Source organism: Podarcis vaucheri, assembly GCF_965113315.1.
Source record: "Podarcis vaucheri genome assembly, chromosome: 7".
NCBI lineage: Eukaryota > Metazoa > Chordata > Lepidosauria > Squamata > Lacertidae > Podarcis > Podarcis vaucheri.
In genome coordinates, this window is record NC_138765.1 from 12,415,633 (window position 1) to 12,442,389 (window position 26,757).

The window sequence follows — 26,757 nt, forward strand, 5'->3', positions numbered from 1 at the left end:
AAAACTGAGCACAGATAAAAGAGAAGGTCTTGCCAAATAAACTTCCGCGTTTGAAAAAGAGTTAATATACAACAAGGGAAAATATATATAAAGAATGTATGAACATCTTTTAGAGTGGGAAGTGAAAGAGGAGCAGGTTAAAACATCTGTAATAAAATGGGCGCAGGACTTTGGTTACAATATTAATATGGAACAGTGGGGAATGCTATGGCAGCAAGACATTAAATTTACCTCATGTTATATAATTTGAGGGAAAATACCATGAAGATGCTTTATCGATGGCACCACACCCCGGCAAAACTCGCCAAAATGTATAAGGGAAGTTCACCAATATGTTGGCGTTGTAAAAAGAAAATAGGATCGTACTATTATATGTTGTGGACTTGTATGGTTATAAGCGAGTTTTGCAATAAAATATATGATGAATTTAAGAAATTATTTAAACTTATTTTTTTTTAAAAGGCCAGAGATTTTCCTTCTAGGAATACTGCCAATAGAAATAAAGCAAAATACAAGACCACTGCTCATGTATTCAATTACAGCTGCAAGAATACTGATAGCCAGAAGTTGGAAATGTGAAACAACAACTACAATAATAGATTGGCAATCACTCATGCTAGAGTACTTTCAATTAGCAAAGCTGACCGGAAAAGTCAGAGGAGCCCCAAATAAAAAAAAATTCAGAGAATAGAGACTATTCAAAGAAGATATAAGATTATATTGTAATAATGATGTTATCCATGCAGAACTGAATGATACTTGTATATAATAAACAAATGGAATAAATATACTAGATGAATATACATGACGTTGTAAAACAAACTGTGCGATAAAATTAAGACAATAGAAAAAGTACAACGAGAACGATTGGAAGTTTTTTTCAGAAGATTTTATTAGAAAAGACAGGATGTTATAACCAATATTCATTTCTTATTGTTAACTCTTTTTTGCTTTTTATTTTTATTTCCTTTATCTTCTTTCTATTATATTTTTTGTTTAATTTTGATGTAACTATTTGTAATATATACATAAGATGATATTTTAAATCAATAAAGACGAATTTGTAAAAGAGAGGAAAAAACAGCGGAAACGGCTCCAAAAGCTTAAAATCAATCACATCACTGAAGTCCTTTTTCCTGCCCACTTTCCCTCTTCCCCTCATAGTCAGGGGAATATAGTATTCTTGTGGAACACCTTCCCATTAGATGTCAAAGAGATAAACAACCCTGGGACTTCCTGCAGACATCTGGAAAAAGAAGCCCTGTCTGGGGAAGTTTTTAAATGTCTGGTGTTTCTATGTGTTTTTATATTTTGTTGGAAGCTGCCCAAAGGGGCTGGGGCAACCCAGTCCGATGGATGGGGTTGAAGCCATTATTATTATTATTATTATTATTATTATTATTATTATTATTATTATTATTCCTGCTTTTCCTCAGTCCCAGATGTGTGGGGCGCTGCCTGTGGTGGCTACTTAATGGCAAGGGGGAAAGGTACTTTGCACGTGCTCAGAGGCATGCCATCCTTTGTGACAAGTTCCCTTCAAACTCTGGTTTTCCTCCACCAGCTCTTTCTGATGACCACCCTCCTCCTCCAGTACTACTGCGACTGGTATTCTTCCTTCCCCATGAAATCCTGGATTCCCTTCCTTGCAAGGAAACATTTTCCTCAGGATAGAAGATTCTCCGCTTTTCTACACTTGCCCCTCCCCCCCACACCCTCTTGCCTGAGGTAAAACAAAAAACCCACCACCAACGAACGCAGCACCCTGGCGGCGAGACACCTCTAAAAAAGGAGAGAGGGAGGAATTTCCCGCGCTGCCCGATGATTGGCTGCAGCTCACCAGCTCTTGTCGCTCATTGGCTCGCGCGATTTTTGGCGCCTTTTCCCTCTCGCTGAGGGAAGGAGATGGCTCTGTGGGGCTGAGCGAAAATCCTCGGCTGTGGCGGGGAGGATTTCAGAGAGGGGCGAAGTTTAAACAGCTCCCTCGCTGCTTGTAGAGCAGGGAAGCCCAAAGTCTAGGGCTGAACCCCCCCCCCAAGATTAAAGGAGGAAATGCCCAGTTTGGGCTGAGGGAGGAAAGGGGAGAAAGAAAGTTGACTGGGATGGAAGGAGACTGAGGAGGGAGAGATGATTAAACTGGGCTGAAATTTGGGAACTGAGGGAGGGGGAGAGAAATGGCATCTGGAGGTGAGATGCCCACTGGGACAGAAGCCCAGGAAAGAGGGCAGAAAATGCCAGCTGGGGCAGGAGCCCAGGGAATGTGGGAAGAAATACCTCCTGGGGCAGAAGCTCAGGGGTTGGGGCAAGAGATGCTCAGGGATGATGAATGCCAAGGGCAGGAGGGCAGGGGCGGTTCCAGCAGGGGAGAAGTGGGAGGGATGAGGAGAGAGGCATCTGACAAGACCGAAACCCCAGGGAAGAGGGCAACTGAGGCTGAATTGCCTGTTCCCAGTGGGGGAGATCTCATGGAAAATGATCCCAGGGATCTGAGAGGAGAGCCCCAGGAGAAAGGAGCCACTGGGGCACCACCTCCTTCTGATTCCCTTCTTACAAACAGTGCTGATGGGGGGAGGACGGGGTCAGGTAGCCCCAAAAATAGTTGCTTAGAGAGGGGTTCTACAGAGAGGGTCAAAAAGCCAAGCCATAAGAAAAGGGGGCAGAAGCCCAAGGTGAGGAATTTGGAGTAAGCAAATATCCCGTAAAGAGACCTTCCATCCTAAAATGTGGCAAGCTTCTGCAAGTTGAGACTTGCTGCTTTTAACAATTTTGCAGGCTTGGGGAAGTCACACACAAATGCTTTAATTAAATAAAAATAATGGGGAAATAATATATAATTTAAGAGGTGTAAATAATAAGATTTCACATGTAGCTCAGTTATTGCTGGAGAGGCCCATAAAGATGGGAACCTTGACAATCATGCTACAGTCACATGACACTTTATCTGTAGTTGCCAATGCCTGATAACATGCAGCAATCATTCAAAGTTGGCAAAGTAGTGTAGAATTTCCATGCAATTTGGAAACTTTGGGTGCAGTCTGGACAGGAAAGCCATAGCTAAATTTTGTTTTAAATAGATCTGGTTCAGGGCAGCTGCTCAGCTTGTACAACAGCTGGACTTTCAAGAGCAGTCCCAGCAACTTAGCTTGTTGTTAGACCCATCAATTAATTGGTGTGCAAATTTAAAAGTGTGTAATTTCACTGATTGATTTCACTTTACTTGTAAAGTGCTTGTTTCTAAGTAAAACACATGATATTATGTGTCTGTACCCCCTTTCTTCCTGTGTACTAGGCTGAAGATACTTTTAAAGGGCTGGCAATCTACTTCCCTAAAGAGCAATGGGCTGAAATGGGAGAATGGGAAAAAATTCGTTATAAGAATATGAAAGAGAACTATGAGTTTATGACTCAAATAGGTGAGAGAAATTACTGAAAAGTAAGGAAGGAGTATGGATTATTTAGCTGCAATAAGATCTCTGATTTGAAGAACAATTGAAGAATTGTTCACTCTTGCACCTTATTTTACCTTTATCAAATAGTATCATTCAAAGGGTTCATCTATGTGACATGTTAAAAGCAAAGCATATATTTTAGTGTGTATTTAAAAGTATAACTGTCAGGCTTCCAAGGGCTCTCAATGATTACAGCCTGAAGCTCAGCTCAATTACACCATATATTAACTATGTTTGTAAAAAGGTTAAAATTTAGAACTCTGTAGGCAGAATTAGGACCAGTAGAGAAGGCAAAGAGAGATGAATGAAAGAAGTATGGAACTAGAAATAATGCTGAAATTGTACCTGGGAGGTCTGGATTCAAATTCTTTTCCAAGCATGACTTCACTTTATATGCTTGGTTAAGTTACTGGGTTGAATCAGTTAAGTTGCACATTGGCTGCAATCTAATCCACTTTCCTGGTTGTAGACCCCAATTGAAAGCAATAGGGCTTACTTTTGAGTTTCTTAGAATTGCTCTGTAAGATACCATTGAAACATTTGTCTCCTTTTCCCACACCTCTCCCATGTTGTGGACTGCAGAGGATAGATTGGTCTTTCACTGATACAGTACTTTTTCTTTTTAACAAAACCTTTTGCTAGGTATACTATGTGGCAAGTGATCTGAAGCCTTTCACATTGGATACAGATTCTGGGGGATGGGAAGGGCCTAGTTTTCCCATAGCACAATATTGATTATTTTGTCTTTTATTGGCATTTGACATCAGTTGAACAGAGACAAATTTCTGGAAGCATTCTTTCAATAAGATGTTTGCAGACAACAACTTTTATAGTATCTTATACCTGATATTTTTTTTAGGTCTTCCTACACCTAAACCAACATTTATGTATCATGCACGGCAACCTCCCAAAACTACAAATGAGTCCTCTGAGTCTGATGAGGAATGGACACCAAAATCTATAGGTAAATGATTACTATAGTCATTCCTGAATACATGCAGCCCTCCAGGCTTCTGTATACGGGCCATAGAACTCTTTGCAGGCCATACCTCTCACCAGCAGTAAAGTCTAAGAAAAATTCTGCTGGAACAGACCACCCTGTTTCCCACAGTGCCTAGCCAGATACTTCTGGGAAGCCCATAAGCAGGGCATGAAGGCAATGCTCCCCCTTTCAGATGTCCCTTAAATCAACTTAGCATATATCTGAACATGGGCATTCCATTTAGCCATCACAGCTAATTGAAAGATAAATGCTCTATGATTGACTGCATTTGTCTCTTTTTGGTGAATGACATATCTATTACTTTAGTTACATTAATTTTGTGAGATGCAGCTGATGAATGTAACAAAACGTAGTTTATGTGATGTGACCCAACTCATCTACATTGGTTCATTTTGCTCGTCACTACTAATAGCCCTTATGTCTCATACTTGATTTTCCTTTGCTCTACCTATATGAATATTCTGTTGCAATGATGGGGAATGAGTGGCCCTCCAGATATGACTCCTGTAATCCTTCACCATTAGCCATGCTGGCTGGGACTAATGGGAGATGGAGTTCAACAACAATTGGAGGGGCACTGGTTCCCCACCTCTGTTCTGTTGCTATACTGTGTACTATCTCTCTAATTTACCAAAGGGTAACGGCGGGGGTAGCCGAGTTTTTGGCTGCAGTCCTCCAAGGAGCAGGTTAACAAGGAAAACCACTGATTTTATATGTATATATATATATATATGATTGTAGCCAACTGCTGCCTTTTTATATATATTTCAAGGCTTTTACATGTTATTTTCCTTCTTACGGTTTTTATTTGCATAATGCCTAATAAAGGTTTGATTTCACATTTCACGCTATACTGTGTACTCTGGTGCATAGATCAGGTTGCAATTTTGCTGTATTCTTTTTATTGAATATTAATCTTTTGCATTAGAATGGTTTTATATTCATTCTAAAGCTGAGCATCTAATGGTGTTTCATTAATTCAATACTGTATCAGCAATGAGGTTATTGTCATATTGTCCCTATATTCCCATTCATTCCATGTATATACAATCATATAAGGAAAGTCTGGAGCTCAGTGGTACAGCATGTGTTTTGCACAGAAAAACTCTCAGGTTTAGTCACTGGCATTTCCAGGTAGAGCTGGGAAAGACTTGTGTCAGGACCCCTGGAGGGCCACTGCTGGACCGTGTCAACAATACTGAGATGGATGGACCAATGGTCTGACTTAGTATATAGCAGTTTCCTATGTTCATTCCTTTTTCTTGGCAACACAATGTGTAATATCATGGGATACATTCCTGTGATGATGCATTCATAGTCATAATAAAAGTGAAGATGCAGAGAAAATATTCTAAACATCAACCAATCAAGAGACATTTATTGAGGCATTATTGTTTTTATCATTCCATAAACTGAAGGAGAACCACCTGCCTGTTCAGTTTCTATTTATTTAAATTCATGCTACCAAATGTCTTTCTACTGGTGAAACAGTGGCTGGGGAAACCCAGCCAGATGGGCGGGGTATAAATAATATTTTTTTATTATTATAACAACACATTTTTGCAAATATACTCCTGGAAATTACCATGGAGAACTGGCTCGCAGGAACTGGAGAAATTTAGTGGATGGTTTGGAGCTATAGCTTTCTCCAAATGATTGACTGGTATAAATACCAAAGTTTGTGTATATATTGCACAATACACCCTTTATCCCCTCCCCTCTCTCGGGTTTATATGCTCAGTGATAATATTTTAATTTCTAAAATATTAGTTTGCTTCTTATTTCCAGTAAAATCTATTAGGACACCATGTAACCTGAATAGCTGGAAAGAGGAAAAGAAAAAAAAGTACCCTCTTGATCAAGTAAGATAGTTTTGGATATTTCAAGTGATTTGCAATTTCTGTTTTTTTGTTTGTCTGATGATTCTAGCAAACATCGAATCAAAATAGTTTGGAGAAACATTTCATGTGTTTGCCCTGATATGGAAATAAAGATGTTAATAAAAGCAGGGTTTGATGGGGCATACTTTTTATTTGAGTGGAAATTTATTGTTTACAATCATTAGCTTTTAGAGAAACAATTTGACTTTTGTAGTCAGTGATCATAACATTACACTTTCAAACAAAGGAAGAACCAAAACAAACAACTGAAACAAAGAAACAAACTCTGAAATCAACACAAACTCTGGAATCAAATGTGTAGGAGACTAAGGATAAGCTACCCATCTGACAGGGTGACCTGTAGTTCACAAAACCCACACTATTTGCTGACACACTGAAAGACTGTGAAAAATATTTTCTTTCCTTTTTTAAGTATGTGGAAACACTAATTGAAGGAAGGGGAACAGAACACAGCTGGACACTAGCTTGCACATTATCAGTGTATACAGCCAATATAGTTAGTAGCTGCTGCTTTAGATTATGGTATCACATGAAGGTGTGTACTGCTGTACACAAGAAACTGCTATGTATGAAAGCACACTGTGAAATAGTAGCCCATGTGTGTTTCAAAAGCTTCATGTGGACACAGCCTAATAGACCAGCCTTCACCAGTCAGGGGTAGTCAACTGTTTTATACCTACTGCCCACTAATGCAGCTTTCTTAATGGGAAAATTTCCTTACCACCCACCAGTGTTCGATGGAAGGATGATTCAGCTTGTGCAGTAGAACCCCCTACCACCCACCTAGAATCCTGAAACGCCCACTAGTGGGCAGTAGGGACCAGGTTGACAACCCTTCTCCAGTTGTTTTGAATTCTAGTCAGCCCCAGACAACACAACCTTTTCGACATGAGGACACTATGTAGCTATTTCATTGGGTTGAAAGTCAAATATATAATATGTTTATACATTTAAGTCATGATTGCTGCAGCAATTCATTTTCTGTTCATGTTTGAAGGTCTTTCTGGGTGTTAGCAATAATAGTCACATGTTCAAAGTTATTTCCATGTACCATACTTTTGCTAAACATTGTACTCTATAGCCAAAGGAGAGATTCCTGAGAAAAATAAATAATTAAATATGGCTTGGGACTGTCTCGTAACTGAATATACTAACTGGTAATTTGTCTAAATGATAACTGTCATTGTGGAAATATTTAAGAAGATCTAAATTAATATGATCACTTTTAACACCCAGTAAATACACATGATTCACAAGCCCCCTCTTAATTCTTTATGAGTGTTATTTGAAATAATAATAATAATAATAATAATAATAATAATAATAATAATAATAATAATTTATTTGTACCCCGCCCATCTGGCTGGGTTTCCCCAGCCACTCTGGGTAGCTTCCACAAAGACCAAAAGAAGTTAAGATTTAATAGAAAACAACTTTTTGTTGCAGAATAAGCAAATAAACACTATGGGACTTACTTCCAAAGACCAAGAACATATAAAGAAAACTGACAAAAATACATGTGCAGATGTTCATACTACAGACATTGCAGCAGAATCAAAGACTGGTAAGTGCTTGGTAGAGAGCCATTTATTTATTTTCTTAATATTTTAAAATAATAATTACTCTGCCCACTGTGTTCTTTACAGCTTTTTGACATTTAATTGTAAAGGGCACTCTCCAAAACTGGAACTGGAAGTTTTTCTAATGATCTGATCTTATGATCTGTGTAAGACAATTTTTTTTGATGTAATTGTATGTAAGAGCAAAAACAATGTGCATGTTGTTTTCAAGTCCAGTGCAGCAAAATGACAGAGAGCTTACACTGTGCAGCTGCTCAAGCAGTTCAAATCCACCTAGCCAATTACACTGTGAAAGACTTTACATGAGTCAAATATGGAAGGAGATGGGGCATGAAAGGGATAGGGTGTGTTAATAGTGATGTTTAAGTGTGAGCTTATCCATGTTAACAGGACCAGGCATTCCTGCAACCATGAAATATGAAAATTGCCTCAGAATTAAATTTCTAACATTGATAAGCTGCACTTAAATGCAGACATGTCCATGTTAAAAGATATTCTTTGTGCTTAATGAAAGTTGGGGATTTTTTAGGTGGTTTTGTCTCATTCTGAAAAGGGCTATGGTTTAGTATGGTATTTCTAGGTCGGAGCAAGATTGGTTAATATTTTGCTGCCTGTGAGCCACATTGTCACATATCCAGGCTCTCAGCCAATCTAGGTACTGTAATTAAGCATCACTAGTAAAGAGCATAACTAATTCTGTTTAGAAGCCTAGTGAAACGTTTTGGAGCACAGCCAAGCAAAATCTTCAGGAGGAAATAGGGAACATTTTAATTCTCAGCACACTGTATCTGTCACTTCATGTCCAGTGTGGTATGTTCATCCTATGTTTTTTACCATCTGCTATTCTTATGTGACTTATTAGAAATGCTGAAACTATAGAAGATTTTATTATAAGGAGACAATGCCATTTCAGAATAGACTATCCCACAGTGTTCTACACACATCTTGCAGAAACAAAAGTAGATATATTCAGGCATTCTGCTTATATGTAAATCCTACACATGAGCAAGGCAAGCAGGGACTAATGTGAAAACCTAAACATACCTAATGTGATTCAAGTTCTTGTATTCCATGTACTTTTGCTTTCCATGAGTTTATGCGTTACAAAATTAGATTATATACTTCAGATATTGAGAAGAAAGCTTTGTCGGGGAAAGCAAAGAATAAGAAAAGAGATCAGGAGAAAGAAGTTAGTACATACAGTTTGCGGAAGAGGGAGAGAAAAACATATATGGAAATAAATGAGCCAAATGATGATGATTACTTGTGTAAGTTTATAATCAGCTTTTTCCATCTTCAATTCTTATGTTGCCTTGGAAAAATATTTATAAAACAGTGCTTTTAGGTATTCTATTACATATTTTTCAGGTTCAGGTTCATTCCTAATTCTAATGCTAATAATGCTAAGAAACTCTCCCTTTATGCTTATATTTTAAAAAGTGCTTAATCAAAATTATGTTAATTAAAATGCCTGTATCAGGCTTGTAACAATTGTCCAAAATTGGAAAAGGAAGAGCAATTCTATACTGGCACTATTAAACTCTCTTTTTGTGACACTACTCCATTTTGTAAGAAAGTACACATCAGACTTTCATATTAAAGGTTCCTGAGCTATAATCAGTATTCCCAATCGCATTTTAAAAAGAAAATAAATTTCCTATAAATTTGCCATGGGCCATTTATTCACAATAGACTCGCAATTTGATTATATTCACGGATGATGGGTGATGTACAGAAGGTGTTCAGTTACCCTAGCCCTTCTCTAAACTGGAGGTGGTCTTAATGTCAGAATCTGTACAAGTAATCTGAGGCAGTTGAACTGAACTAATGCTGTTCTTGATTTGTCAGAAACTGTCAGATTGTGATAAAGGGTTAAAGCCAATGCTAGGCTTACTCAGTTTAGACCCATTGTAATTAATTTAATATTACTAAATTATATCATTTGATTTGAAAAGGACTTCTCTGAGTAAGAATTAACTGGACAAAACACAAAGGTTTTTGAAAGGACTACATATGCTATAGAAGTGCCAACAACATACACATATTTCATACTCATAGAGATGAAAGTATCCAAAGACTATGTAGACCAATCCCATAGAATAAGAAAAGACTGTCCATCTACCCATAACCACTCCTAGGGTGCAGCTGTCATCTGTGGACCACAGTGTGCCACACAGAGTTAGCAGATACAGCCAGTAATAGCTTGAGGGAATTTGTGCAATTAAAGTATGGTTACACACTATCAGAAAAGGAAAACCAACCAACCAAATGTTAGTGGCTAAACTAGTTTAGGGGGGAAATCCTTCCTTCTTCAAAGAGAATCCAATGGGAAACACGTCAATACCACTTAATATTCTGATAGGGAATGCCAAGGTTGCATAGCAGGGGAAATAATCCTTCTTAACATTTATGGGCAACGACAAACATAAGAAATGACGAAACATTTCCCTGAATTATTCCAACTGTACCATGAAGCCTTGGAGCACCCTATGGTGCTAGAACTATTGTTAAATGGAACTATCAGGGTTCGTAAAACTATCCCACACACCATCACCCCTCCCCTACTTTCCCCATCTTTTCTTCCCAACCTCATACTGTTTGCAACACTAACGTCTCACAACAAATGAAACTGATCTGTAGAAAACACAACTTGAAAAAAGAGACAATGCACATATTTTTGTATACTGATAAATATTTAATAAATATTATTTTAAAACAACAACTATCAGGCTGACTATGCCTAGAACCAGACAGAATTCTGTCTGCTGCAATTAGATTATCTGCTGAATATTTATGCTATGTCTAAGGTGGGGCTTAGCAGGCTCATGGAAAAATGTATTCAGTCCTTGGGGAAGTTTCTTGGAACAACTTCCATTAACCAGCTTCTTGGTGCTCTGTGCTGCCTTGCTGAGAACCTGTGTTCTTTTTGTTTGTGACTTTGGCCTGTGACTGGACTTTGCTTCTCTTATTGACCACCCCCTCAATGTGACCTTAGGTTGTGAACCCAACCTTGCTCTCTGGACTGCCCCATAAGTAGACGCCCACCCCTGGCATCCTTATCCCCTGAAGCAGTACAATAGCCCTGTCCATATCACCATTCCCCAAGACCAGAGCTTCAGTTGGAGAGCCGACCACAAAATTCATTGTAATAATTATTGCACATTGACACAAATCCCCCACGTTTTACAACTTTAAATATTTATATAGATTGCCAATCATAACTGTAGATATTTGAAAAAAATCATTGATGGAAAAAATGTCCTGCAGCATCGTCTCAATTATCTTTCTTTCCCTTCCTAGTTTGTGAATACTGCCTGCTATTCTTTATTGATGAATGTTCAGTTCATGGTTCTCCAGTTTTCATCAAGGATGCAGCAGTAGAAATAGGACTGGAAGAGAGGGCCACCCTCACTTTACCTCCAGGTTTGAGAATTGGCCCATCAGGTATCCCCAAAGCTGGCTTTGGAGTCTGGAATGAAGGAGAAATTCTGCCTCCAGGAATTCATTTTGGGCCCTATGAAGGGAAAATCACAGAGGAAGAAGAAGCAGCCAACAGTGGTTATTCTTGGCTGGTATGATTTACTCACAGCACTTTTATTTTAAAAAAATTCCATGTAGAGTACCACCTTGCTGAATGAACAAACCCCACCCTCCAGGCAGAGTCAAATGACTTTGTTCAGTGCTCCTTCCCTTTACAATGTCAAGCTTGTGAGTACAGGAAGTAGAACGTTCTTCCTGATGGAGCCACAGTGTTGGAACTCCCTCCTTAGAGAAGTCTTGTTCCTTCATCACTTTTAAGTTTTATGAAAGTGGTCAAGAAAGTTTCTGCCTTTTCTGTTTAATAATCCTCTGTTTTTAAGTATGATTTGGTGGAATATCAATTATGAATAAACTTCCTTGAATGTTGTAGAAGTGGGCTAAAATGCATTTAATGAAAGAAAATTTGAAGCAATAACTCAGAATGGTGAACTTTTTCATTTTAGTGTATCAGAACTCAAATGTTAATGAATACAGGCAATCCTATTGTTGTCTGTCACCACCCAATGTTGAAACACAATTTGAATTGCAGCAAGATCATAGATGGTTCAATGCAGAATTGTCAGGGCCTTGCAGGACGTAGACAAATGTGCACTGGGGTAGCGGGGCTGGACTCGGGAGAGGGGATCTGTTGTGGCAACCTGTACCAGCCAGGGGGCAAGAGTCAGACAGGGGAAGCTTCAGAGCTGGAGGTTGGAGCACAGGATGTGTTGGAGGCAGAGGGGAAAGAGGCAGGTCAGGCAAGGGAAGAGTTGGGTTCTTCCCCATACTCTCCTGCACCACTGTCTCCTAAAACCAGGAGGGGATTGAAGAAGGAAGAGCAGAGACAGCTTCCATGCAGGTGCAGCCACTGTGAGAGCCAGTGTGGTGTAGTGGTTAAGAGCGGTAGTCTCGTAATCTGGGGAACCGGGTTCGCGTCTCCGCTCCTCCACATGCAGCTGCTGGGTGACCTTGGGCCAGTCACACTTCTCTGAAGTCTCTCAGCCCCACTCACCTCACAGAGTGTTTGTTGTGGGGGAGGAAGGGAAAGGAGAATGTTAGCCGCTTTGAGACTCCTGAAGGGGAGTGAAAGGCGGGATATCAAATCCAAACTCCTCCTCCTCTTCTTCTTCTTCTTCTTCTTCTTCTTCTTCTTCTTCTTCCCATCAATGAGAGGTACATAAACTAGTGGAGGGGGTGGCTCCCCTTGTTGCTGCAACTGCTCCACAGAGCACAGGGCAGAATTAGGCAGTGTGGTTATTTGGAGCTATAGAACTACTTTCCCTTCGACTCTATTCTGCCCCTGACCTGTTCTGCCCCCTTGCTGCACCAAAAACGGCATGTGTATGCTGCTGCATGCAACTAGAATGTGCACAAGTGGGCAGTTGTTTGTACTGTAAGTGTTTGCTTGAGACAGTAATGAATTAACTATCTGCTGTGTGCATCCTGGGGAGTATCTTTAACAAAAATGATTATAACTTTAAAAGCAGAAAGTACCCATCTTGACTATGGAGTCTAGCCAGATAACAGACACGTGCAGATAATATACCTATGCAATGGTGAGACATATACCGTATTTTTCGCTCTATAACACGTACCTGACCATAACACGCACGTAATTTTTAGAGGAGGAAAACAAGAAAAAAAATATTCTAAACGAAACAGTGGATGTATGATTTTTGTGGTTCATGCAATGGCCACAGACATGTGATCTGACGGTGAGTTTGGGATAGCCCAATGCAAAAATCCTGAGGATCCATGTGGATCCGTGCTTTGTAACCACGTTTTAAGTGGGGAGGGAAGGAAAAGCACTCAAGGGACAAGGAGCATGCGTGGGGTGGGTGGAGAAGGATGCTGCTAATAATGCAGAAGAGGGGTATAAGGGGAGAAGGCTTCTCTCCTCTCCCGCTTTGCTCCTTTAAAACAAGCAGGCTCTGCTTCTCTCCCTCCTCCCCGGCTTAGAGAGCTGAAATGTTTTGCTGCTATTTAGCGAGCTGAGTAGGGAGGAGAGAGGGACAGAGAGCACGGTTTAAAGCAGCCAACCAGACAGGAGTCGCTTACACTTGTGTAAGCGGCTCCTCTCCCGCTTTGCTGTTTCAAAGCGAGCCACGGAGGAGGGAAGGAAGGGGAACCATGGATCCTTCTGCTCACAACTGCAGCAGACCCCCCCCCATGCCATCCATAGGCATTCGCTCCATAACACGCACAGACATTTCCCCTTACCTTCTAAGAGGGGAAAAGTGAGTGTTATGGTGCAAAAAATACGTTACCTTAAGCAAAAAAGCCAGGGAAGTTCTTGAAATGTATTTCTCACCCAAACCAATATTTTATTGCTTCTGCTTATTTGTTTATTCAAAGTGAATTGTCTTATTAAAATAAAAAGTACCGTATAGTTCACCACTTAGACTATTCTAAATTATTTAAACACAAAGTTTTAAAACTCCAGGAAAACTCCTTGAAAGAAAATGACGAGAATCCAGAAAACAAGCCTGCCAGGAAACAGAGCTACAGAATAGGTGGGGAGGGTGGCTTCATAATTAGGCAAAAGGTGAAAAGGGTTCTTAGTAGTTGCAATATGTGGGAAGAGGAAGATGCAAGATATTACCATGGGGGTGGTCTTTGTGCCTGTTGGGGTTGCACAAAAGAAGGGGAAGACATGGAGGTGAAGGTGAAAACGGGTGCAAAGCAGGGCTGCAGAAACGAGAGTAGTACTTTCAAACATAGGGTTGAGACGGTGAAAAGGGGGCTTAGTAGTTGCATGCAGTGGGAAGGGGAAACATGCAGTGGGAAGGGGGTTAATAGGGGGAGAGGGCTGATGACCAAAGCAAGCAGGGGAGCAGAGCCCCTTAACATCCTACATATTGTTGTAGTCTTACCATATTGATGTGTGTGTTTCGTGTCTATTTTAATTACAGATTACTAGAGGGCAAAACTGCTATGTTTACATTGATGGAAAGGATGAAACTAATTCCAACTGGATGAGGTAAACATCCTTGATCAAACTAAATGAAGAGAGACTTTTAAAACAAGGGTCTTCATACACCTGGAAAGGCCAATAGAACAGGTTACCCGTCCGTACTCTTAATACAGTGGTACCTAGGGTTACATATGCTTCAGGTTACAGACTCCGCTAACCCAGAAATAGTGCCTCGGGTTAAGAACTTTGCTTCAGGATGAGAACACAAATTGGGCAGCGGCAGCACTGCAGGACCCATTAGTTAAAGTGGTGCTTCAGGTTAAGAACAGTTTCAGGTTAAGAACAGACCTCCAGAACGAATTAAGTACGTAACCAGAGGTACCACTGTATCTTTTAACTGTTGGGAGTAAAGCACAACATTTGCAATAACCTGCTTGAACTGTGGTGAGGAATAGACAGAAATGCAACCTGTTCTTCCTTCTTCACTGATTTCTTCTCTTTTAGTAAATGCTTGTCGGTAAAGTAGATCACTTCCTTTCAGGCCTTAATTCTTTTCTGCTTCTCCAAGTAGTCAGTATGAGTTAGCTTGTGCTAGTGGCTGCATCTTGGCCACATGTAAAATCTATACATAGAATGGTTCCTCCTCCAAGTCTAATAGATGTTAAGTTTTCTTTATCCTTTCAACAGCAGTCTTACCAGGGTATTTTTTCTGCATACTGCTTTGCAAATTGCACACTATTTACCAAAGTCCTGTTGTGCCAGTACTAGAGAGAGAAGTGGCACCTTTCAAAGGTAAAAAGAATATCTTGGTTTGGAAAGAGAGTGGTGGGCCACTAAACTGCTTAGTGGGATCAGTCAAAGCTATGGGTTCATCATTCCTAGTAGAGCAAATGCCTGGTGGTCTGCATAAGTCTTGCTTCTGAAATGAATGGGAGGAGCAACCCAGACAAATATATTCTTCTACCACCATAAAAAAAGAAAGTGAAGTTACCACAGGTAAGAAGACCAAAGTTTATTTTACAAAATTCTGTTGTGTGTTGTAACCTCCAGTGTATAATATGTCCAGTGTTCAACAAATTTAAAATATTTCAGCTGTACATTTCATTACTTGAATAATAGAAGAAAGTAATGCAATTGTTATGCTTCATAGTACTTCTCTAATTTCCAGCTTCCCTGACTGAGTACTTTTAGTTACCCTCTTAACAATGAACTTTCAGATATGTTAACTGTGCCCGGAATGAGGAAGAGCAAAATCTTGTTGCCTTCCAGTATCATGGGGAAATCTACTACAGAGCATGTAAAATAATCCTTATTCATTCTGAGCTTCTGGTTTGGTATGGAGAAGAATATGGAAAGGAGCTTGGCATCAAGTGGGGCTCTAGATGGAAATCAAGAAAAGGTATAATAATCATGCATTGTTTTAAATCTTCCCTAACACTGAAGTCTGTTATTGCTTCTTTTGTTTGTCTTAGACAGCATTCTCCTAGATACATCTAATATATCTTCATATTTCTATGCGTTATATTAACGTAAATCTAAAGGACTAGTTCATAGAACCATAGAATTGTAGAGCTAGAAGGGTGGTTGAGGTAAGAGAAATGTAGGACAGCTGGGGGAAAGCTTTCATATTGCAGAGAAATGCACAAGGATTAGGATCAATTTCAAATGGTGAATATGTGGGCTGAAAAGACTGGTGCTGCGTTTTTGACATAGTGGTAGTGCTTGTATGACTTTTGAACATGACTCCAGTTCTTAAGTCTTCTCATATGTAGAGCATGGGAGTGGTGCCAGCCTTGAGCAGGCTGGCACAAGTCATATTGCTGCCTGCTGCAGGAAAGTGAAGTAACAACACACCTGCCAGTAATATGAGACATAGTCCACCAGGATATTATTCTGTGCCTGTCTCTTTGAAAGGAATGGAGGCGTCATACAAATATTGTTATGCCTCTCCTATTTATTTCAGTGGGAACTTGTGCAGTACAACATCCCAGTGGATTGTCCCACATTTGTTAAATCTGGCTTTCCCCCTCAGTCAAAATCCATCAGCTGGGAGGTTGTCACACCTTGGCTCATGGTAGACCCCCTCACATAGCATGCCAATATATTGTTGAACATCACCCCACTCTCTGAGCGGTGTGAAATTCCAGAGATTCTAGGAATGTGGTGTATTTAAGATTTATTTATTTTTTATACAAATATACAACCTGAGCTTGTGATGGAGGGACTCACAGAATCAACACCCCAAAATATATTGCTTCTTCCATAGTCACAGCCTTTGATTCAAATAGAAATCAAGTATGTTTCTCACTTTCTGGCTTCTGCTTGCTTCTAGCCCAGGTGTCACACACAACTGGCTATTGTTCTTTTAACTACCAGTCAGGTGAGAGGGGGCACCCATTTGTCCTCTGGCACAGAACAACTTGCTTTGTTATATTATTGACCATACTTAGGGCCATTAACTTGCCAAGGAATTTGCCTGGCTAGTTCAACAATGGAATTAGAAGAGACTCCAGCATCATACAGGCTGACACACACACACACCCCGCCAAGGTCACAACAATACTACAGTTGTTGTAATATTAGGAAGAATTTCATCATATACAGTAGTTGTCTCTTGTGCAAATATCTAATTTCCCCTGTATGCAGGTGTTATCTTAAAAAATAAGAAATGCATTTGGCATAGAAGAAATTCTCTCTCAGAACTATTTTAATATAGTTAAAGCACCAAAATTTAGACTTTATTTGCATTCAATAGTATTGCAGTATTTTAACACACCTCCAGATTTTGGGTCATTCCACGCCAAATTGCCTGGTGCCATGTGCTCTCATGACTCAGATTTTCTTCAATTTTTTAAATGTGTAGATACTTATGAGATAACCTCAAATTAATTTTTTGCTCCAAAATTGGGAGCAGGAGAATTTTTTGAAAATTTCGTTTTTCACGCGATTTCGGCTTATGCAATTTCTGCGTCAGTTTAGAAAAAAACTACTGTTTGTTTTTGTTTTTTCAACCAGTTGGGCTTATTTTGGTATCAAAATAAAGCTAAATGTGGTCTCTTTCGAAATAAGGTATAAAAATGGTATTAAGAAAAGGGTCACAGGCTATTCAAAGTGGATTTTTGTCATTTTATTGCTGGGAGGTTCGATAAGCCATAGCGCGCAAACCACAACTAACACGTGTATCATCCTTTTGTTGTAGAATGGGGTAACTATGTACTTGTTATGTTTTAAAAATAAGGAGGGTGTTTTTTGTGGTTATAAAATAAATTGATTTTTAAGTTTTTTTTTTTACAAAAAAATATTACTTTTTTGGACAGGTTTAAGGTCTCTTTGAGCCTGAAATAACTCACACATTTGTGAGAATAGTTAAAATTAAGTTTAATTTATTATTTAATAAAAACAAAATATATCTTAGAGCCCTTGTTCATTTTATTGTGTAAAACACTTCTGCAATGACATGGTCAAAGCTATTTTGTTTCCCATACATGTCATATAGTCAATGATGCTGTTTTGACCACTGTATGCAATATGACCTTTCTGAATGCTGTGGCCAGCCTTGGTCTTCTTACTGCTGCTTGCTCCTTCAGGACAACCCTCTGTTTTGGCATGTGTCTTTTTCCTTGGGTCTCAGTGAGCTTGTTGGGTCCTGTAGTTTCCTAAATAATGTAGTCCCATATGCCCATTTGTCATGCATGGTTGAAAATAGCTACTAAAACTCAAATCTTGTTTGTTCTCAAATAGTACACAGGCAGAATTCACGTTTGATACAGGAGCGAGGTATCACCTGTCATCAGTGTCCCTGCTGCAAATTGGCTTTCACTTTCAAAGATTACCTTCACAGACATATGAAATGGAGGCATTCAGGATATGAAATACAGCCTGAAGTACCTGAAAATGCCCTAGCAGAGAAATCTCTATTCAAAATCACAAATAGTGCTTCAAACAGAACTATGCTGCAGCACCTAGTGCCAAGTTGTGTTTACAAAGATAAAGATGAGGAGACACTGTTTTTAAAAGATATAAACAAAGAGACACAGAGTAGAACTCATGTTTCTAGATGCAATGAAAGTGGGACAACTTTAAAGCAGCTGTCACACCCAGCCCAACAATTATGTATAGGAGAGAGACCATGTTCATTTAGAAAGTGTGGGAGAAGTTTCAGCTACTCATCAGTGCTAGTCACTCCCATGCAAACACACACAGGAGAGAAGCCATATTCATGTGGACAGTGTGGGAAAAGCTTCAGCTGGTCAGGAGCCCTGGCCAGACACAAGCGAACGCACACAGGAGAGAAGCCATATTCATGTGGAGAGTGCGGGAAAAGCTTCAGCCGGTCAGAAGTCCTGGCCAGTCACAAGGGAACGCACACAGGAGAGAAGCCATATTCATGTAGGGAGTGTGGGAAAAGCTTCAGCTGGTCAAGACACCTGAACAGACACAAGCGAACACACACAGGAGAGAAGCCATATTCATGTGGAGAGTGTGGGAAAAGCTTCAGCCGGTCAGAAGTCCTGGCCAGTCACAAGCGAACGCACACAGGAGAGAAGCCATATTCATGTGGAGAGTGCGGGAAAAGCTTCAGCCGGTCAGAAGTCCTGGCCAGTCACAAGCGAACGCACACAGGAGAGAAGCCATATTCATGTAGGGAGTGTGGGAAAAGCTTCAGCTGGTCAGGACACCTGAACAGACACAAGCGAACGCACACAGGAGAGAAGCCATATTCATGTGGAGAGTGTGGGAAAAGCTTCAGCCAGTCAGGAGACCTGGCCAGTCACAAGCGAACGCACACAGGAGAGAAGCCATATTCATGTGGAGAGTGTGGGAAAAGCTTCAGCCAGTCAGGAAACCTGGCTGCCCACAAGCGAATGCACACAGGAGAGAAGCCATATTCATGTGGAGAGTGTGGGAAAAGCTTCAGCCAGCGAGGACACCTGGCCAGCCACACACGAACGCACACAGGAGAGAAGCCACCTTAGTGTAACATAGTGGATAGAGCTACCAGTTCCAGTACAGAGTATGGTGCTGTATTTTGAATGTTTTTAGTCATAAAGTAAGCAGCTCTGCATTTCTGCTCATCTAGCAGTTTTGGTGCATTTCCCCATCTGCTGTAATAAGCAGGGCTCTAATCATTTGCTGTCTACTCTGTAGGAAACTTCATCACGTGACTTTTTCTAAAGCCAGCACCACTGCTCATACCACCTCATTGTTTTAGAGCTCTTAAGGACACAATTTTGGATATATGACCCTAGAAGTGAGTTTTTGTGTGGCAAACCCTAGAAGTTTATTTGGTGAACTTTTTTTCACCCTTATGCTTTTTAATGCTCCACAATCTGATTAAAAATGAAAGAAGTGCCTATGTTTTAAATGTTGAAGTTTTGTAATAAGCATTTCTTCTTGAGGGCCAATATGAAAAAGCATAGGGTGCTATATTACTTGTGGAGTTACCGGATGTAATTTATAAAGCTACATTTACATTATCTCCTGCTAGCATCTTTTTATGTTTTGCTGAAACTGTTTTCTGATGCTATACCTGATGAATCTTCACTAACCTCCTTAAAGATTATTTCCCAAATGAGCCAATGTTACAATGAGGTTCAGGAGCTCTGATTTGAAGAAAAAGATTCAGTCCTGACTACTAGACTCTGCCACATTTCCATCTAACAATGAAATCCCAAGATTTCATAAATCTGTTGAACAGTGCTTGCACACTGTGCAACTATTTATTTCAATGGTCAATCATATTCTGCCTGTGTTATCTTAATAAATGGCTTCTTCAAAATTGACTGCTGTTACTGTCATAAATTAAGAAATAGCTTCCAATGTAACTGTCATATACGTTTTACATTAATCTGAAACTCTGGTCCAAATACCTGTAACACACTGTATGTAAACACATATTATGAAATGTGCTGCCTGCTTCTTCTAGCCAAAGTAGTTTTGTGGGGGAAATGGAAGCAGGAGGGGAGTAAGATGTTTAATTCTTTATTTAGCTTTTCTTTTCTTCCACAGCTTTGCCTCAAGCCACTCTCCTCCAGGGGTGCCTGTTTAAACTTGCAAAATACATTATTTGGAACCTTGCAAGGAAAAAGTAGCTTCAGGAGGAGTTAGTTGGGAAATGCCATGCACATGTCTGTGCACAAAGATGAAATGCCTTCCTCTCTCCCCCCTCCCCCATTTCAGATTTCAACCACCAAAGCTTCTTTGCCTAAAACAAACAACCACATGGATTTGTATTACACGCTTTTGCATGCCAAATATGTGTTAACCTTGCAACTTCTCAAAACTCTTATATTTGCCAAATAATATAGTTCCATCTGCAGACAAAAGTAGAGCAAAGTATCAGGACTGAATCCTACTTGTCACCGATAGCTGTGAATAGGATATCCTGTGGTGTTTTTTGTTGTAAGAGTTAGGAATGGCACTAGAAGAGCTGATGTGGATTGAGACCCCAGTGCTGTGGAAGGGAGCATGGCTAACTGGTTAACCCTTCTCTCCATGCTATTTCCCTCAGAGAACTGCCTGCTTCCCTGCTGATGCTATTTATCTTCAAGGCAAACCCATACATATACGGTGGTAATACCCGTATGTGTTGCTCCACAAGACAAGTACTAGCACTAGGGATCCAGTTTAGGACAAATGACATGGGGGAAGGGTTGAGCCCCCATTCAAAGTGCAGTATCAAAAACATTAACCCTTCCTGATCCTGAAGACAGCCACTCCATCCTAAACAGCTTTACCTTGGAAGTCTTATTGACTTTATTAGGCCTTCTAAGTAAATGAAATGAGGATCACAGGCTCTTTGTGTATGTTATGTGTAGTAAGGGCTGATTCATATCATTCTTTTAAGGTGACTGAGAGAGATGCAATAGATATTGCATATTGATGTTCCATGCCATAATGATAACACTTACATAGGTCGTTCATGCATAAAATGGACAGGGTGGAAAGCCTTCATGAATCCCCATCCCTTTGCAAGCATATCTTCCACATGGTGACATTATAGTACACCTAGATCAGGGGTCAGCAACCTTTTTCAGCTGTGGGCCGGTCCACCTTCCCTCAGACCATGTGGTGGGCCGGACTATATTTTTTGGGGAGATATGAACAAATTCCTATGCCCCACAAATAACCCAGAGATGCATTTTAAATAAAAGGACACATTCTATTCATGTAAAAATATGCTGATTCCCGGACCGTCCACGGGCTGGATTAAGAAGGCAATTGGGCTGCATCCGGCCTGTGGACCTTAGGTTGCCTACCCCTGTTCTAGATGGTGAGTGCTGCTGAAGGGAGCTAACACTGTTTAAGGGTAGAGAGAACTGCTAAAAGGCCCTTACGGCAACTGCAATATAGAGTATTATCTGAACAGTCTGTGCCACCAACTTTGTTGCCTGCTCATGTTTGTGAATTGCTCTGGTTTTGTAAGGATAATACAGACACTTTTTAGAATAATTTAGAAGACATAGGCTGTTTCACCAGAGATGGTACCAGACGAAAAACAAATTGTTCCCAGGCACAGATTGTGTATTAAGGTTTAGGCTACAAGGCATATGGGTTGCAGGAAAGAGCACTGGATGAAGTATATAAAACCATCCATCATGAAAATAGCCAATGCATGTTTCCTTGTGCAAAGGTGGCCAGCTGGCCACTTGTAGTGTGAAAATGTGTATTGTATTGCATCTGATCAGACAAGCATCAAGACAGGCCTGACTTTCCTGTACTGCTCGGTATTACAAAAGCACTGATTCAAACTAACCCTGTTATCATGAGGTTAGGGTTAGAAATAAGTTGTTCTCCTAAGTCGGGGGTCGGCAACCTGCGGCTCCAGAGCCGCATGCGGCTCTTTAAAGCCTTTGCTGCGGCTCTGGGGCGGAGGCGCGGGGCGGGGGCGAGGGGAGGGCGTGAGGGAAGGAAGCGAGGGCGCGAGGGAAGGAGGCGAGGGGCGGGGCCGAGGGGAGGGCGCGAGGGAAGGAGGCGAGGGCGCGAGGGAAGGAGGCGAGGGGCGGGGCCGAGGGGAGGGCGCGAGGGAAGGAGGCGAGGGCGCGAGGGAAGGAGGCGAGGGGCGGGGTCGAGGGGAGGGCGCGAGGGAAGGAGGCGAGGGCGCGAGGGAAGGAGGCGAGGGGCGGGGTCGAGGGGAGGGCGCGAGGGAAGGAGGCGAGGGGCGGGCGTGAGGGGAGGAGGAGGCGGAGGAGTTAGTTGCCTGAAGCCACTGTTCAAAACTGGTCACTGTTTTGAAGGGGAGTGAAGAACACACACTCAAAAAAAGGTAACTTGTTAATTTAATGTTTATTATGTTTACTGATTTGTGCTTTGTGACTGTTTGAGGTGGGGTTTTTTTCTTGGGAGGCTGGGCGGCGCGAAGAGAGGGAGGCTTGTGGTAGCGTCGGGGCTTGTCTCTAGCAAAGTAAGTCCTCGCTATTTGGTCACATGCGTAGCATTGTGGCTTCGGAGCTCCAACACTTGCTTTGCCGGCTGCTTTCAAAAGCGTCGGTATCAGCTGTGCTGTTGCTGGGTAACCGGATCGTCCCAGCAGCCATCTTATCTGCCCATGTGGTCTTCTGAGGTGGCCGCCATCTTACTATAGGAAATTCCACATGGGAGTTAGTTGCCTGAAGCCCCTTTTTAAACTTAAGCAGGGGGAAGTTTGGTGAATTGTTTTCCTTAACGTTATGCAACAGCTTATTGCTGGTCTTTGTCGTCCCGCCTTTGTAAGCAGGCTGCATTGAAAGGGGGCATATACACTGGTCACTGTTTTGAAGGGGAGTGAAGAACACACACTCAAAAAAAGGAAACTTGTTAATTTAATGTTTATTTATATGAGGAGGAGTAATTCTGAGGGGTCAAACAAAGAAATAATAAAAAGTGTCAAAAAAGGTATTTTTATAATGACGAATGCCTCATTATTATATATTATTTACATCAGGCACTGATTATGATTTATGGTACACTGGGGCCCTGATTAATTTTCTATGGCATTTTGGGGCATTGGTTATTGGGCATAGCAAGTTGTGGTCGCGTGGAATTTGTGCTTTGTGACCTTTTGAAGTGGGGTTTTTTTCTTGGGAGGCTGGGCGGCGCGAAGAGAGGGATTATTTTTATAATGACGAGGATGACATTGGGCCCTCATTATTAATTATTATTTACATCAGGCACTGATTATGATTTATGGTTCACTGGGGCCCTGGTTAATTTTCTTTGGCATTTTGTGGCATTGATTATGCAGTCGCGGTCGCGTGGAATTCCACGTAGAGTTAGTTGCCTGAAGCCCCTTTTTAGTTGCTTGAAGCAGGGGAAAGTTTGGTGAAAGTTTGGTGAATTGCTGCCCAGGAGTGTGGTGGAGTCTCCTACTTTGGAGGTCTTTAAGCAGAGGCTTGACAACCATATCTCAGGAGTGCTCTGATGGTGTTTCCTGCTTGGCAGGGGGTTGGACTCGAGGGCCCTTGTGGTCTCTTCCACACATGTATGTGAGCAGGTCTTCTCCAACATGAACTATATTAAAAACAAACACTGATCACGCCTCACAGATGACAGCTTGCAAGCCTGTGTGAAAATGAAGGTGACGTCTTACAGCCCTGATGTGCAGGTACTGAGCACTGAGGTTCAGGAGCAAAAGTCCCATTAACCTGGTTACCTGGTTGTAAATTAAATATTTTAATTAGCTATTAATTTGTCCTTTTTTCTTGAGATTGACAGCTGACTGCACGATCCTGTATATATAGCATTAAGGCCAGAAACAATATATGCAGTGTTATATTTGTTTTAAATGTTGCAATGTTTTTGCGGCTCCCAGTTGTTGTTGTTTTTTTCGGAAACGGGTCCAAGCGGCTCTTTTTGTCTTAAAGGTTGCAGACCCCTGTCCTAAGTGAATAATAGAATATATCACTTTGATGTTGTTTTGAATATAAAGCAAGTAGGACATTTTCTAAATAAATGAAACATGTTGTTTCAAAACAATCTCATTTCATAATAGTGAAACATTTATTTTATTAACATCCCAGATGACAAAACATGAAAAAATAAGGAAATTTACTTTGTCATTAAATCGAAATAGGATTACAAACCGTCTCCCATGCTAGGGCTTGGATCAAGAGTATTAATGGGGTCAACTACCCATTTCCCTGGGCACTGCTTCGACTCACCCACCTTTGGCAATCTTCTGTAATGCACAACCAGAGCTTTGTATGTCATGGTAAGAAGAGAGGGTCAGCCTATTACTTTAGGGAAACAACCAAACACTGTGAAATGTCTGGTTATTTTTTTCATTGGCTCCATGGAAACCTAAAACTCATTGGTTCTTGTAAGAGAGAGTATCACATTGGTTAACCCTATTACTTTTAGCCACAAGGCAGGCCCAAGTCTCATGAGCTCTTTCCAGCTCTCCTTTGGTCTTTGAAGAAAGCCGGGGAGGTTCATAGTGCAATCTATTAAAAAAATAAATCCTACAATATTAACAATGTCACAACTTTTTCCTATACAAGAGTGGGAAAGCATACAAGTAGCAGATCAAAGATGAAGACAAATATAATATTGAAACAAAAGTTGCATAGGTTTTTCACCCATGATATGATTTCAGCCTTTTCCTGGCTTCTACCAAAGCAAATATTGGATAAGCTCTCAGTTTTTTTCTCCTATCTTGTGGTTGAGGCAGCCTATGTACTATTTCTTTCTTCTTCATGTGTGTCTTGAAGCATTGTCCAATCAGCACCATATACAGCTGGATTTTGCTGCAAACCTATAGCCCAATTTCCTTCAGCATTCAACAATGGAAAAATATATATACATTTGAACTGAACACAATGAGCACGCTTCCAAATCAGCTGCACTATAAATAGGTCTCTCTTAAACCCCAATTTCAGAAGGGAAAGTAGGAGCAGGCACAAGTTCTAAATGAATTAATCCTATAAGCTTCTCAGTTGTGCACCATTTGGTGAATATCACTGACGTGTTCTTTACATCTTGGAACAAATTTTCCTAGAAAAGGGGAGGGAAGCATCTCTTCCCAACAAGACCAAGAATGGAAAAGTGACTAGGAAGATGTCAAGTGAAAATAAAGTTAGTACTTGTCAGAATATTTTGTCTGGAAAACGAAAATGCCAGGAAACCTGTGTTGTTTACCCTCCTGCCAAAGCCAGATCTTTCACAAAGCAGAAGCAATAATTTCTTCTCAGCCTTCTTATTGTAAACCTGACATAGTTATACAATTGTGAGTATCCTGGAGAGAGGAGAATATAGAATCCTTCCACCCCTGCCCTCAATGCTCCTCAGCAGGATGAAGTGAGGGAGAATATTCAGGATTCAAAATGGGCTGTTTATACTATGTGCCTGGAAAGTGAATGCAAAGTGAAGTCCTTTTCTATCACGGTTTCTCTGGCTTCTCCAGCTGCAGATCAATCACTTTCACGTTCCCTATGTCCTGGTAGGTGGCCTGTAGCCCCCGTGAAATGTCCTCATACATGGAACAGTCATCCAGATTCAGTCCCTAGGAAGGGAAAACACAAAAAAGGTCAATTTCTGAAAGATAAGTCTATAAGCAAAAATACTAATACACTATTATTCTGAAGATGCATTGAGTTTTAGGGAGATAGCCAAGGTTAGTCTTATTCAGAGCAGAACCAGAAAGGTAAGTCTATAAGCATAAATACTAATACACTATTATTCTGAAGATGCATTGAGTTTTAGGGTGATAGCCAAGGTTAGTCTTATTCAGAGCAGACCCGTTAAAAACAATGGACATTACAAACTTTGGTGCATTCATTTCAAAGGGTCTGCTCTGTGGGATGTAACATCACTGTAGCAGTCAAATACAACATTTCCAGTTTGCCCAGAGTGGACTCACAGGGATGATGCTCCAGCCAGGAGGACTTCCTGTCACTAGGTATAACTTGATACAACCTTTGGCTGCAACCCTAAACAAGTTTATTAGGAAGTAAATCCCACTAAGTAGGATATTGAGATTGAACTGAAGGGGGAGACGGCGCTCTTCTTTTTCCACAGGCCTCACCACAGGAAATGAAGATTGGGTCTGGTTTTTTTAGGATAATGGCAAAACATACTTTCACAGTAACGTAATGAACTCATCTTGAGCAGCAGGAAAATGTACATAAGCATATAAAATAAAATACATAAAAATAGCAAATAGTAAAGCTTTTGACTACTTTCCTTCCTACTGGAATTAAAGCATCCTCATTTTTTAATTCACCGATCTTTGGCAGGATCCTCACTCCTAAATCTGTAGGCAGTGCCTATACCTTGGAACTCCCTGCCTATTGAGACTAAGCGCATGACTTCCCTGTACTCTTTTCAGCATCTGCTAAGAACATTCCTCTTTAGACAAGTCTGCCCAGAAGCTTAGAACTTTGAGGTGATTTAAATCTGTTTTAGCATTTTAACT

General features: G+C 40.7%; 2 protein-coding genes across 8 annotated transcripts in view; one reads left to right on the forward strand and one right to left on the reverse strand.

Annotated features, from left to right (window-relative positions):
- Positions 1-26,757, reverse strand: part of LOC309537736 (B-cell antigen receptor complex-associated protein alpha chain-like) — a 60,207-nt gene that overhangs the window by 6,151 nt on the left and 27,299 nt on the right. For 2 of the 5 annotated variants that reach the window (XM_082232724.1, XM_082232721.1), the window contains exon 5: positions 25,122-25,845. The exons of 2 other annotated variants lie outside the window; for them this stretch is intronic. In XM_082232724.1, coding sequence (XP_082088850.1) covers positions 25,723-25,845 — 123 coding nt within the window. In that variant the 3' untranslated portion in view covers positions 25,122-25,722. Of the gene's footprint in view, positions 1-25,120; positions 25,846-26,757 lie in introns of those variants that run through there. One more of the 5 variants, XM_082232725.1, reaches the window with a different exon arrangement.
- LOC309537725 (histone-lysine N-methyltransferase PRDM7-like) lies at positions 1,879-20,501 on the forward strand. 3 transcript variants are annotated; one of them, XM_082232690.1, is made up of 10 exons: positions 1,879-2,669; positions 3,290-3,413; positions 4,309-4,413; positions 6,241-6,314; positions 7,800-7,917; positions 9,061-9,201; positions 11,234-11,505; positions 14,365-14,432; positions 15,584-15,765; positions 20,376-20,501. In XM_082232690.1, exons 1-10 carry the CDS (start codon positions 2,175-2,177, stop codon positions 20,456-20,458), a joined length of 1,662 nt encoding a protein of 553 aa, XP_082088816.1. In that variant the 5' UTR covers positions 1,879-2,174; the 3' UTR covers positions 20,459-20,501. The 3 variants fall into 3 exon arrangements, with proteins under 3 accessions (XP_082088816.1, XP_082088817.1, XP_082088818.1); XM_082232691.1 differs by lacking the exon at positions 20,376-20,501 and adding an exon at positions 17,507-18,218; XM_082232692.1 differs by lacking the exons at positions 15,584-15,765; positions 20,376-20,501 and adding an exon at positions 15,054-15,347.